Raw genomic sequence first — 14,993 nt, forward strand, 5'->3', positions numbered from 1 at the left:
TTTGGTATTGGAACATCTGAAGAGCATGAAAGTCTTGGGACCTAAACTGAAATGTCCTAATTTCTCTTGGTTAAAGGACTGAGTCTTTAAAATGTTCTGGATGTGTCATTTGAGTAGGAATATCATTAATGTATGCGTCATAAAAAATTTAATTTAAAGATCTGATATTTCATTTATCCTTGAGCATTTCCATACTTTTTTCACAAAGAAAAGGAGCTGCTTTGGGTTTTCCACTGTGGGCACTTTATTCTCTCTTTTCCTGTCAATTGATGCTATTTTTGAAGCCACATAAAGGGCCTTCAGTTTTTGTCACTACAATGTTGGTGCTTTCTGCATTCCATCTGCGTGCAAGTATGAACTGTAGGATGATGACATATTAAATTATAGTCATCTCTGTTAAAATATAGGAGATATAGTTCTGAAAATGAAGCTTTTTCCTCATTTTGAATATTTCTTTATATTTTAATGCATTATGGAAGCAGGTGACTAGTGGACATTGTCTTAATGTCTTGCCATTTTGATTCATCCTCATGAAGTGTGCAAAATGTGTGATGATGTTATGGAAAGAAAATGAAGACATAAGTTGTAGCATTCACAGACTTCATGTGTCTCTTTCTCCAGGACAATCACATCTCTCCGGAGTGAACTGATTCCACATCTGGTTAGGAAACAGTTTTCTTCTCCTGCATCATTGCAGCAAGGACTAGACAACAAAGAAGAGGATCAAAAGAAAAAAGAGCAAGCATCCCTAGGTCAGAACAATATCAAATATTTGTGCTTATGGAAGTTTTAAAGCCCATATGCTACAGCTGAGTTATGGAGTAGAGTACAGAACTAGTCTGAAACACTATTTTAGAGATTCAGCTTTTTTTTCCTCAGCACAGGAAGCTTTTTTTTCCCTAGCAAAGATTCTAGTAGATTTCTTTCTCAACAGTATCATGTACTATATAAATTTTTTTGTGCTCCCTTATTTCGATGTAAACCATAAGCAAATCAGCTAGGTGCTCTGTATTTTTTTTTCTGGAAAAAAGTCAGATTCCTTTTTGAAAATATAATTTTAGGAGGGAGTTCCTAAAATTGAGTAGGACAACAGACTAAGCCTTAACCACCCTGTACTGGGAACTGGACAGTATCTCAGATCCTGAAATTTATTTTTAGCATTTCTGCTGTCTCCTTGTGTGACCTTGGGCTAAACATTGCATCTGTCCTGATTCCTTAATTCACACCTGCAGAATAAAAATAAGCACTTACTCACTGCATGTGATAAAATCTGTTGATGATTGCTGAGTATCTAGCCATGGAGATGAGGTGAGGCGAAGATTTCCCTTCACCAACAGTATTTTAATAGTATTCCTCTTCAGAAAGTATTTCATTAAATCCTGTCTAACTTCATGCATGTGTGTGTTCTCCAGACATTTATAGTTTCATAAAGGAAGATAATAGCTTGCTGAAACCTGCTCCAGATAACTCTTGTTGGAATGATCACAGAGGAGATATGAATGAAACTCTCCATGAAGGAAAAGTGCGCTGCTACGTCCATATCATGAAGGAGGGGCTGTGCTTCCGAGTGAACACTCTGGGGCTGTACATTGAAGCCAACAGACAGGTGAGGAAAACACACAAGTGCCACCTGGGAATGCAGCAGTAGCTTACAGAACATTTCACCCTGCAGGAATGACTCCCTGTGATGCAGCTGAGGAGTATGTGGGAATTGAACCAGTGCCACGTTATCCAGGCACATCACCCTACAGCTTGCTGGATCGGGACGTGAGGCCAGGAAACAGTCACTGATTTACTCGAGATTTGATTTAGCTGAGAAAACCCTCACCCTACACACTCCTGTGGTTTTTTGGGAGCGGCAAGACCTGCAGCCAAAGAGCCACAAAGTGTGGAAAATAAGAATGGAAGTAGCTTTAATAGCTCATTTAATCAATGTCCTCCATGTCCTCAAAGTAAGTTAAGTTCTGACTAGACTCTTCCTAGCAGATGTTTGTGATAATAACAGAGATTAGCAACAATTTGAATAAAAACTTAAACTGCCCTTTCATTTAAATGACCTAATGATTTCCATTATAAAAGAATTCTTTCATGAGCAGGTTTTCCTGCTGTGGTACTCCAGGTACACACAGAGGTGAACTCTTGATCTGATGCAGCATCTGTTGCAGCTTTCACTTTCACACTACTGAGAATTCTCAGTTGCAGATAAGAGTTAGGGAAATCCTGTACTACCTAACAAACTGATGATTAAAAGCTCTTAATATCATTGTGGTGCAGAGATTTGTGCTTTGGGTTTTTTTTTTACTGCACTGGCTGATGCAATGTACAATTTCTCTGTATTTTGCTCTGCTAGTGATGAACTTCATTACTATCAGGAATGGACAGTTTCCTCTAGTTTTGAAAGACCAGTAAGGAGTACAGTAAAGAAAGACTCAAGTTTTCCAGAGTGGGGCTGGAAAGGTGATAAAGTTGTACTGGGAATTCTGGAAGTGGTCACTGCCTTGCCTTTGCTCTCAGACTGAATCGATTTCATTTTGACAACATTAATGGATTGATTCATGCAAACCAGAATTGCAGAATGGCAGCGTGAGTTTAGACACTGGAACTTTCTCCTTAATGTTTGTAGAGGATCACAGAAATAAAGTCATTTGCTTTGTGCTTAGGGAGATGAGGAAGAGAGGCAGCACTACTGTCAGCAAGAGAAAACTTCCCCAAAAATAGCAGGAATAAGTGTGCCCAAAGGGTTAAGGGAGAATACCACTTGCTAAGGGAAGTGTGCGTGTACATTTGGCAGCAGCCACTTCAGTAAAAATGTTATTGAGTTAAGCCAGTCAGACTCCATGTGGGTTTTTTTGTGTTGGTTTTTTGGTTTTGGTTGGGTTTTTTTTAACCTAAATATTCTACATTTTGGTTAGTTCAGGAAATATGTTTGCTTCTGGGTGGTACAAAGAATTAGTGTTTTGAAGTCTCATTGGGGCCTTCAACGTTGGAAAGGATTTTCTTTGAATTTTGAACTTTTTCAGGATGGTAAAATTTCTAAGGAAACTATGTGGAGGTAAAACATAAAATTGAGCTTAATGAGGAGTTGTAAGAAAGTAGTTCCTTTTTTCAGTGCCATTGCATTTTGTTACTCTTGCTAATCCTCATAAAAGATGCACATTTAATTGGGGGGGGAGGGGCCGGGGTTACCTGTTTTGTTGGTCTCTAAGGACGATTTTGGGTGTTTAGTTTGCTCTTATCTTGGCCTTCACAGAGCAGATTCTGATCCCCTTGCTGCAAAGTTGGGACCTGTAACTTTGAGGTCCCAAAGGCCAGACTCACGCAGCAGTAGCAGTCCAGTCCAGTAGCTGTGGGAAGGAATGGCATCCTAACCCATTGCCCTTCTGGTGAGGAAACACTTTGCTCACATCATTTCACTTCCAGCTGGGTTTCTGGATGCCTGCAGCCTGTGTGTGGGCAGGTGGGTTCAGGAGGGAGTTATCTTCAATAGCAGGAAATAGTTTCTTTGTAAGATGAATTAAATCCAAACACATCTTAAACCTTCCCTTGACCCAGGCACTCCCTCTGACTCCTGCCCCCAGTCTAACCTTTCTTTTCAGAGCAAAATGCTTGAGCTTGTAGCTTTTGTGGGTTACCCCTCAGGCTGCACTGCCACTGACTGATTCTAATAAGGGCTTTGCTCTGGCCAGTAAAATCCTCTATTTATTTCACCACACCACCTTTCTTGAGGAGGGCAAGAGCCTTTCTTAATTTTTTTCCCTTCCTGCAGATAAACACTGGATAGTGGGAACCTTTCCAGCCTATGCTTGGAGATGTGCTTTAGTGTGTGTTCCTCTCTTGGATCTTTGTGGCAGGTGACATGTCAGGACAACATCCCTTCACCCAGCCAGCATCATCCAGCGGATTTGCCTAGTTTGTGGTGTTTGATTACCTGGTGGTTTTCTGTAGTGCCTGCACCTTGGACTGAAGGATCTAATCTACTCTTGTTTTTTAAAAAATAAACAAAATACAAGTCTAGTGGGGAGGGCCAACTTCAAGATAAAAGAGCTAGAGATGTGAAAATGTCTACTCGGAGCAACAGGCAAATTGAAATGATAGCTCAGAAGTGTGAGCTCATCTGATCCCATCTTCAGATCTGTGGGACTTGCTTTTTGAGGTTCACTCCTTAGCCATCAGCTCTTGTTATCCCGGCTTTCTAAGGAAGTCATTTTACACAATTGTACTGTATAGCAGTTCCTTAATAGCAGCTTTGGAAATTGCTGGCAACATTCAGCCAAATTTAACAGTAATAGAGATCTCGGAGATAAACTTTTCTAAGAGTTTTGTAAAATAGGTGCTTGGGTAGAGAAAAGGGAGACAATGAGTGCTGCCTCCTCCCCTGAGGCAAACTCAGTTGCACCATCACTGTGCTGAGGCTCCAGATGACCTCCCAGATGGACAGTCAGTGGGCACATCCTGGCTGCCCAAGCAGCATGTGCAGAGCTCCGCACCAGCCACAGCACATGCTGCCTCTCATTCAGCCAGACAGCTTGCTGTGACACAGGCCTCTTAGCCCTCATACATCCGTGTCTCCTGTGTTCCTTTGACTGCCATCTCTGTCCTACAAAGAGACATCACACTTTGCATCACCCCTGCCAGTAGCTGTGTAGCACTGTGTCTGTGCATTGCTGCAAGGCTCCCACCTCCCCTGACATCCTCATCCGTGCTGGCATCACTTCTGTGGTGTGTGACCTTGGCCTCAGCCTGACTCCAGGAGATGCAGAATGCCTCAGGCTGCTCTTTCACCCACAAAAGGAGGAATGATGGAGTGATATCGCATCCTTCTACAATGCTGGCTCCCCTTCCTTTCAGGAACTAGTTCAGAATTACTCTCCATGGATTTGTTCTTGGCCACCTTATGGGCTGTGTCTCTCTTTATTACCACTGCTACTCTGTCTGCTTATCTAATGCCTGCCTTCTCCCTGTCAAGAGCCTTTTGTTGTGCAGCTTTCTATCACCTGGAACTTGGTCAACTTTAGTTTCTTTCTGCTTAAACATCTGAAGTACAATTTTGTTGGCCAAGCCTCAGAATACCCTCTTATGGAGTGGACTGGACATGATAATCTTTTTATGCCAGTTTACTGGTTTATATTTGTTATTACTTGCTTCCCTCCCTTGATTTACTGGACAGTGTGAAACAGTCTGAGCTGCATTTGAAATAGCAGATACTGGACATTGTGGTAACATAAAGGATGGCACTGTGTTCAGCTGGAGCCAGCCTGCTTGCTGCTGTTGATCCACTGCTTCTCCACAGGTGGGAAACTGAGTTGAAAGGAGACATGTAGTGCACTGTGGTAGCAGTGTACCTATCTCTTTACAGAAGTGGGGATTGATAAATCACACAGCTGATGGACATTCAAAATGCAGTGACCTACCTTTTCCCATAAGTTAAAAAGTTCATGGCAAATACAGTAGTGCAATGGAAACCAAAGCAGTCTTTGAGCTGTTTATGTAACTTGTGGGTACAGCACTATCATGTTAATTTGTGATGTGGGTTTTTTCATGCAGGTTCCCAAATTATTGCTTAATCTGGGTCTGGAAGAGCCATTGGTTCATGCGTCTGCACAGATCACTGATAGAGGCATGGTAAGTGTTCCCTTGTCCCATCTCTGCTCTTTCAGTAGTCTGCAACCACTTTGTTTCAAGAGCTACTTGCTAAAATTCAGTCCCATTGTTGAAAGTTGAAGCCAAGTTCTGAGATGTGGAATGGTGGAACGTAGGTGATACAGCCCAGACTCCTCTGTAGGCTCACCCATGGGTTCCTGCCTTTCAGTCTCTCTTTTTAAAAGTTTGGTTAAAAGTTTACCTTACTCTCAAGTCAGACATTGCAGCCTGTTGTTCCCTAATGGCAGTTCCTGGTAGTTGAGCAGTTTGCCTCCCTAAGGACAGCAAACCCAGAAAGGATCAGTATTTTAGCTTTACTTCTTGCTAATGCATTTTGGTTGAATATCAGCTTCAAGCCTGCCTGACAGGTGTCACTGGGCAAACCTGAGTGAAACCAGTGAGTACCAGCAGAACTGTGCCTACCATGCTTACCTTTCTGCATGAAGCCTACAGAGGAAGATCCACTGATGGGGTTTTAACAGACCTTGGGAAGACTGTCTAACTGTCTGCCTATGGGGTGGACCCTAAATTTTCAGGTATTTCCTCTGCCAAAGATCCTTCAGAGTAGAGCAGGGTAAACTTTATTGATGAGTGCTTGAGACATGCTTTGGGAGAGGTGTATGGAGAAAACACATCAAAGAACTCTATGTACTTTTGCTAATTTCTGTTCTTTTTTTTCCCCAGGTTGGATCAGACAGTATCATTGGGTCATCCACACAAATTGGGGAGAAGACATCCATCAAACACTCCATCATCGGCAGCATGTGTACCATAAAAGACAAAGTTAAGATAACAAACTGTATCATCATGAATTCTGTTACAATTGAGGAAGGGTAGGTTACCTTTTTGTGCCTCAGTTCCTTAAATTTGCAGTTTCTTTTTCTAAATAGATCCTGAGTCAGGAATTTTTGTCCTGTAAAGAATCCTCAGACAGAAGAGATGATACCAGGGTGTGTGTTTCCAAAGACCAAGTCACAAAAAAGTCTCTATAGCAGTCCAGAAGTGCACAAGTGAAATGAATTAACAAGAGGGCTGCAGTCTTGGAAAACAAATTTCTTCTTTTTACAGTAAATCCTGTCATCTTTAGAATGTGTAAGGATGTATGAACTCATGTGTCATTCTTCCAAGCTTTATTTTAGTGGCTGGATCAGTGAGTATACCTGAAATATTTGAGGTGCAAAGCATATTTTAAAGTGGTACACTTGTCAGGTAGAAATATTCTTCTCACATTTGAACATTACAGCTTCACCTAAGATGTCATTTTCTTTGGCCCTTTTTTGTTATCCTGCAGCCTTTACTTTACCATTGCCTGTGCTGAGTAATAGAATAAATGAATAAACTTTTTAAAGAGAAAATCTGCCAGCTAGTAGAGGTTTCTCATGCACTAAAGGACGAAATAGTTAGCCTTGAGCTGTATATTTCCAAATGTGGGAAAAGTGGCCTGTCTGTAATTGTTGTCTGAATGCCCCCATCTTTCCATACATGCTGGCTTCCTGTGGATGTCAGTGGAAAGGAAACTGCTGATTGAGTCTGTGCAGACCTGTATAAATTCTCTGCTCCTTCATGGCTTGAGGTTTGCTTAGGGCTTCAGGAAAAAGGCCAAACTCTTAAAAAATGCCAAGTTGGCTCTGAAAGTTGCATATCTGAAAAACATAAAACCCCAAAGGATGTGGGGTCTGTGGAGGATACTACTGTTACATAACTAAATTACAGGTAAGTATGGTACCTTACCACAAAGTGTTTGTCTTTAATAGAAATCCACAGTAATTTCAAGCACATCATAAATCAGAATTCCATTGAGTATAGAAAATAGCTAGTTTCCAGTTTAATCACAGATGGATCCAGTATGGCTGTATCACAAGCACTACTGTCATAAAAAGTAGAGGAACCTTTCTCATTTGATCATGAGACCCTCTATCATTTTGATTAATGAATTGATGCCACAATCATAATGGTACGGTTTTGCATACGAGGTCAGCAGCTCTGCCATTAAGTCGCAGAGGCAGCTAAGTGTATAAATAGCACTATTTTTATGAAGAGTCCCAAATCATCATGTGTTTGTCTGCATTGGCATTTAGTAGAGTTCTAAATCCTAAATCAATCCCAGAGCTGTTATGTTAAGCATTTCACAAAATTCCACAAGCATCATGAAGTTGGTGATATATTATTTTTAAGAGAGATAAACTGACTTTTGGGGTAACATTTTTGTGAATTCTAAAAAACAATATGATCCCTACTCACTCTTGGTGCAAACACTGTAGCCACCAAAGAGTAAGAAAACTCACAGTCCCAAGGGTTTACCACCTTTAGCTGCTTTATGGTTTCTGCATGCTGATGCACTGGAGTCAAATTTGTAATTATTCCTCTCCAGCCAGAATTAAGATTACAGATCCTGGATCTTTATTGCATAGCATAGTGTAATTAGTATTATGTAGATCTGCACAGATATTGAGCTGATAAATTATTTCTTATTGCATCATGGTAAGTCTTAAGATTAGAGGGGCATGAAGTCATGCATACACAGGTAGTGAGAAACAGAAATACTCTAGATGAGTTCTGTTGAAAGAAGCCTTGCTTGCAGTGAAGGATTTCTATGTATTTTTTAATGTATTTTGACTCTCTTTCATTATTTAGTTAAATCTGATGGATTTTTGTTAAAATGCTAATCATTCTTACTCATGTTGATGGATCTATCTGCAACAGGTGGATTTGGTTTTGCTTTAAACTGTCCACAGTGGACAACTCCTTATAAATACTTCTTCTCCCAAGTGTCTAAAACAGCTCAGGCTTTATTTAACAACTTCAGAGAATATCTTCATCTTTAATTGGAAAGTCAGTATGTGTTGGCTGATGTGGGTCAAAATGAGCATAATAAAGTGCCTTGACAGATCTAATTAATTTTTTTATTGCACAGCAGATGTCCTACAAGTAAGCCAGGTTTACCAAATAAGTTATTGTATATTAGAAACTTAAGAAATTGCATTGAGAAGTGGATAAAAACTGTGTAATTTACATTGACATGAGCAGCTCAACCAGCCTAATGGTCGACTATAATAATGCCCAAGTAAATTGGGAGAGGTAACTGAAGACCATTCCTAGGAGTGTTCATTGCAGTAACACCACCTTGAAGCAGTAGTCTTAGAAGACTGCAGTAGGACACTTATTATGGAAAAGACAAAGGTGTATAGATAACTCAGAAGAAAGAAAGATCAGACAAATCTTCTCTTTTAAAGTTGGGATACTGGGAATTGCCAAATGCAAAAATTGCTCTGCATTCTATGTTGATTTATCAAGAGCTACATTGCACTGCCTTGGTATTTTGCTTGCCTCCTCCATCACCTCTAGCTTCTTGGAGTTGAATCTTTCTTTTTTTTCCCATCTCAGCTGCAAAAGTGATCAGCAGCTTCAGTTCACTATGTCAATATAGAAAAAGCAAAACAAAAATGAACAAACAAACCCAGTAAAAACAGAATTAAAAATGTTTATCTTTTGGTAGTTTTCCTATAACATGATTGAGGATCCTGTGCTGTAATTCCTGTATGTCAAGATTCACCAATTCTATCTCCAAACCAGAAAAAAGCTTTTGAATAGCCTCACCACACTTAATACCAGCTTTTGAAATGGATAAATTCTCGCTGTGCAAGTGGGTGCACCACAAGGTGCTTAGGACAAAACCAGGTATCTCTTATTAGGCAGTGGTTGCCTCATTATTGGAGGAACAGCAGTCATGGCCTAGGTGATGATAACTTTCCCAACAAAATGGATCGAGTAACTGGGGTTAGTTTGGACAGTCCATTGCATACTGTTCACAAATTATGATCTGTCCTCCAGCAATGGCTAGTGCATTTGATACTCTGGAGTACTAGAAGCTGGGTTTTTTGTTTGCTTTGGTGTGTAGGGCTTCTGTTACATTATATATGTCTCCTGTGAAGTGATTTGAGTAGATATGAATCCCCCCTTAGAAGAGATTACAGGGGATTAAAGAAGTTAGTAACAGGGCAAAATAATTGGTAGTCCTTTCTTAATGTGTTTCCCACTGTGCAGCTAATTCTTCCATCAATGAGACAATAAAATAGCAAAGATTACATATGTGCTGACTGATGGACATACTTGACCAAGCTGGGAGGGATGTAATTTATACAACAGCACAAGTGCTGAGAGATGCTGACTGCCCAGGTGACAGGCTGCAGTGGCAAAATGGTTCTTTTTTCCCTCTGGATGGCTCCCTAGAGCTCAGTGACAAATGACTGCACTGAGTTACATAGTTGGAGAAAATCTACTAATCGAGCTAAAATCATAGGTCACTTGAAAACTTTTGTCTGTGTAGATGTTCCTGCAGTAGATGTGTGTGTCCTTAGTCTCCATGGTGGCTCGGGACTGCCCCTTCTCTTTGCTTTATTTGCCTCGGGGATGGAGCAGCACAACAGGGTCCCTGGATTGCCACATCTTTGGTGCAGGAGTCCCTCACTGTAGCTCTCCTGCAAAGGGACAGATCTGTAACACCCACAGACTGACTGAAGCTGGTTGCCATTTGCAAATGAAAGTAATGCCTGGTAGATTTAACCCCTGATAAGCAGAGCTGGCAAGCTGGTCACAGCAGATGAGGAGAAGGCTGAGGTACTCAAGCATTCTTTTGGCCTCATTCTTCACTGTCAGTCTCTCTTCCCACACATCTCAACTTTATGGACTATATAATACATATGATCAGACATAATACTGATCAGAGGGCTGGAACACTTCTCCTGTGACGACTGAAAGAATTTAGGTTGGCCAGAAGAGAAGGCTCCAGGGATACCTCATTGTGGCCTCTCAGAACTTTAAGGGGACTTACTGACGATTACAAACTTTTCAGCCCAGTCTGCTGCCATAGGACAAGGCCTAGTGGCTTTAAACTAAAGGAAGATAGGGTTAGACTAGATCTAAGGAAGAAATTGTTTACTGTGAGGGTTTTGAGGCATTGGCACGAATTGCCCAGAGAAGTTGGGACTGCCCCATCTCTGAAAATGTTCAAGGCCAGGCTGGGGCCCTGATCAACCTGGTCTAGCTAAGATGTCCCTGCTCATTTAAGGGGATGTAGACTGAATAGCCTTTAAAGGTCCCTTCCAACCCAAATTCCTTAATGGTTCTATAATGTTGTTTCATTTGGTAGACTTATGCACACTTAGCTGTTTTGAAAAGAGACCTAGATATGGATGGATTCATTTAGTTTCAGGTTCCTGTTGTGGCTTTCATTTTAGCAGTCAGCAGTTGATTTGTTGGGGTTTATCAAACATCGGCTTTATTTTTACCAGTCTTGTTGTTTTACTTAGTTTGCTACCTTCTGACAGCAGGAACATCTAATTGCTCTGGTCATACAGAACCTTGTGATGAAGTGCTCTGAGCATTACAAATAATAACAGGAAAAACATGTCGAATCCTTTATTCCATCCCTGCAGATAAGTATTTCGAAATCTCTTGTTTGTTAGTAAAACGATCCCAGTGTATACACTTGGAGGAAGGAGCTTGGCCATTTTATGTGCACATTATATCCTTTTTTCTTGGTCATGGAAAATGAATGTTTCCCTGGTAAAGATTCAGGGGAAGGGACTGTTTAGTAGGGAAAAAAAATCTGGTCTTTGGACTACTCAGAGTTTTGTTGAGAAAGCAAGCGTGAAAAGCTCAGATAAATACTGAATTTACTGTAAGCCATGCTTTGAAAAGCTCTTGTTGACATGGTAGTAGTCGGTACCATAAGGACTCTGTGGTAGATACAGTCTGAACTGAAGTATATTGCTACTTTTCTTTTTACATGGAAATACAGGATAGCATTCTGCTTCAAATTATGTTTTTATGGAAGTCATAAATAGGCTGCTCTGATTATCAGAGAGAGCAAATGGCCCAAGATTTGCTTCTAGATTTCACCTCCACAGCAAGAAAGAACCAGATCTTCACAGAGCAACCAGGTTAGCTAAACCGGTCTCACCTGTAATTTTAACAGAAAAACTGTATCCCAAACTGGCATTAGCAGTGGAAAAAGGAGAGAGTTCCCTCCAGAAAGAAGTTTGCAGCAGACAGGTGCCACATAGCCTGATGCAGCGGGCAGTTGGTTCAGGAGCTGCAAGAGCTGAGTTGCAGGTGTGACTGAGGTTACTGAGTTTGTGCAGGGGCAGGAATCGTTGAACAGTAATAGCTGCATGTCTTTCTTTGTAAAGAACCACGTGCAAACACACTACCCAGGAGAACTGAACTGAACAGCTAAAGTTCTCCATGTGGCACACAGCTAAGGTCACCTTTTGGAAAGGGAAGGGGTTAAAAAGTCAGGGAGATATGTTTTGGGTCAGGCTGCACTGTGATGCCAGCAAATTGCAAAGTGTTGCAGCATCAGGAAACTTGGAATGCAAGGGAGGTGACACCAAAGGCTTCAAGTTACAAACTGCAGGGAGGTGATGTGAATGTTGAGGACAGAGGGAGAATTAGAGGAGTCCCATGGGAAGATGTGATAAACCTTGGGGGGTTCTGACTCCCTGGGGAGAAAGAATAGGCTGGACTAAAAATTAGTATGAAGGACTAAAGTACCCAGATATGTGAAGAAAGGACTGGCACCAAAAATGTTTTGTCAGCCAAAACTAACATCGCCCTTCTTCAGTCATGTGAAGACATTAAGTTATGCACTGGATTTTGCTAAAGGTGTACTGGTTACCTGTGTGAAACTAGGTGGGCAGACACTGTAGTTCTGTGCAGTGAGGGGACTGGAGAGCGACCACATGTGACTGGTTAAGGCTGTAGTTTACCACATGTCTTCAATTTATTGCTACTTTCTATGAGAAAATGTACAAAGGAAGAAAACAACAAGCAAGGCGAGCTGGATTGACTACTAACTGCAGATTGATTGTGAAGTTTATTGGTTGTTTCCTCAATAGTGCCAAATCAGCACCTGATGTAGAAACAGTCAGCGGTTTGAAGAAAGTTCTAATTAAAACCAGGGTGGAAGTGAGTCTTTATAGGGGTTCAGTGCATAAGTAGTCTTTTTCCCCTTGGACAATGGCAGTACAAAGGAATGATCCTATTGCCAAGGCAACATATTTTACCGTAGGTAACCTCATGAAAAGGAATGAGGAGGTGAAGTTTTTTCCAGCACTATAGCTTGCAAAGCTAATAAAGATCTGCTTATGCTGAAATTCACAAGCATTTTGCATCTTGAACCATCTTTTAAGATGGCTGTTGTCTCCTGGACACTTTGTCTCGCACTGCCAACTGGGCTCCCTGCCTCCCTAGAAAGAAGAACGAGTTCAGAATAGATATCGCAGAAAGCACATGAAAAGTGAGAACTTCATTCAGAAAAAATGCATAGTCATCTTAAATATATGGATAAAGTATATAATGGATATGGGTAAAAATTAAATTCATGAGGCAAACTATCTGTATTGTAGTCCCTGCCTGTAAAAAGGGGTCTTATTTCTCTTGATTATGTAGCAGTTCTGGCTTTTCTGTCACACCTCTTGGTTTTAAACTGTGAACATTTTTGGCCAGGAATTATAATTTTCATTCTACTATTTAATTCACTGCACATGCTATGTAAGATACTGAATAGAGATAATGTCTGACCAGCAGAGTTTGCTTTCAGGAAGATGAATTGAGGAAGAAAGTGCAAAGTAGGAAGCTAGTAAGTAGGAAGTGGTGGAGCTACTCATGGAACTGGTTTTCAATTACTTTCAGCTGAAGTCAAATTCTACTGTATCTAATACACTGAGGAAATTTCTCATATAATACCTGTTATCTTGTGAGTGTCTGAAACATTATTACTAGCAGCTCCTCCAAAAAATTTTTCTTCTGGCTAGCTTCCTGGTACATCAGTCTGTCTTAAATAAATCACCTGTTCTTTAATCTCAGATGCAGATGTTTCCCTGATAGTGCAGGGAGCTCATCCCAGTTTTCCAAACATCTTGTACATCAAATGTTGAACTTAAAGCACAGATGAGCCCTGAAAAGTGGCATTTTAAAATATCTCCTCTCATTTTGCTGATCTGCTTCTTCAGGTGGACAGGGTTATGTCTGACTTCAGAGCTATAAATAAGCTGCTGTCTCCTGCTAACCGCATGGGTCTAATCAAAGAGTATGGAGATTTTTCACAAGTAGCTGATTGCTGTTGGTGGGAATCTGGGTGTGAATGTCTCTAATGCTCTTTAAAATCTATCCCCACCTGGGTATGGAAGAGGAAGAAATTATCACCTTGTGCTTCTTAAGTTCCTGGGGAGACAAGGGTTGAACAAGTTCAGCTTGGATCTAAGAAGTCAGATTCAGTTGTAAGAGTGACATTTACCAAAACCTTTTGCATGTCAACCTAGTTCACATGATATGGAAACTGACTTAACCAATAATGTCTTATCAAGAACCACAGCTCTCAGCCCAGAACTGTGCTTCAGAAACCCCAGAGAAGGTGTCCTTTTACTGTTCCTGTTACCTCACTCAGTCTGACTGTACGAGCTGCTGGGAAAGTGAAGCAAATCCAGAGGTGGTAGTGAACATACAATTTTCCTGCTTTGTTTCCTTCACATAGACATGAGTAGCTTTTCCTGGCCATCAGTGAAGTGTCTGTAAAATCGTGTAGTACCTGGCCCTCCCAGTCTGCAAAAGAGAATCCAGGGGGTGGTCAGTTTTCCTATGTGTGGGCTTTCCTGGTGTAAACTCCTCGCAGTGTACTTTTGCTGAATGTGCAACCCCAAGCTTGCGGCTACATAAAAGGCCACCAATTTGTTTGTGTTCCAAGATCAGCTGGATGTAACTGAAGTTTCAGAGGTGAGGCATGACCTTCCTGGCGACCTCCCCCCACACCCTAAGTTTCACTTAATAAAACACATTAAGGTAGGTTTGAGGCAATCCTTTAAGGTCAGTTGAACTTTCACTGGAAAATACGAGTGCTGGCAAGTATATGCAATATGTAATGCAAAATGTTTAGGGTGTGGGGAAGAAGTGTAAAGGAGCCATACCACAGTGATGAGCTTGGCTAGAAAAGAGACATGAAACAAGTTCCGTAGTGAAAACACCCTCAGAGACGGGCAAAGAATTTAGAGGGGTTGGTAGAATGATTTTGTTACCCCCAAGGGGAAAAACAGGAGATCAAAGCCCAAATTCACTTACGAATGCTTGCTTTGAAATGTATCTATAAATTATAGCATGTACTGCTGGCATCTATTGTAAGCTTTGGTATTTACTTGAGTGTTTAACGTGAGACTCATAGTGCCCAGAGTTCTTGTGTTCATGTGTAAAAGTGTGTTGGTGTAAAAATGTATTGGTGTGTAAAGCATGTTGGTAAAGGCAACATTTTAGGTTCCCAAGTTCCCTAATAGTGTTTTTGCCTCTCCCCTGTTTTTCCA

At 41.0% G+C, this 14,993-nt stretch overlaps 1 protein-coding gene across 1 annotated transcript in view; it reads left to right on the forward strand.

Annotated features, from left to right (window-relative positions):
- The window catches only part of EIF2B3 (eukaryotic translation initiation factor 2B subunit gamma), a 99,007-nt gene that overhangs the window by 68,155 nt on the left and 15,859 nt on the right, over positions 1-14,993 (forward strand). The window contains exons 6-9 of the mRNA XM_063407211.1: positions 622-752; positions 1,413-1,606; positions 5,545-5,622; positions 6,325-6,473. Of these exons, the coding sequence (XP_063263281.1) occupies positions 622-752; positions 1,413-1,606; positions 5,545-5,622; positions 6,325-6,473 (552 nt within the window). The remainder of the gene's footprint in view (positions 1-621; positions 753-1,412; positions 1,607-5,544; positions 5,623-6,324; positions 6,474-14,993) is intronic.

The sequence above is a fragment of the Prinia subflava genome, chromosome 10, assembly GCF_021018805.1.
Source record: "Prinia subflava isolate CZ2003 ecotype Zambia chromosome 10, Cam_Psub_1.2, whole genome shotgun sequence".
Classification (NCBI taxonomy): Eukaryota; Metazoa; Chordata; class Aves; order Passeriformes; family Cisticolidae; genus Prinia; species Prinia subflava.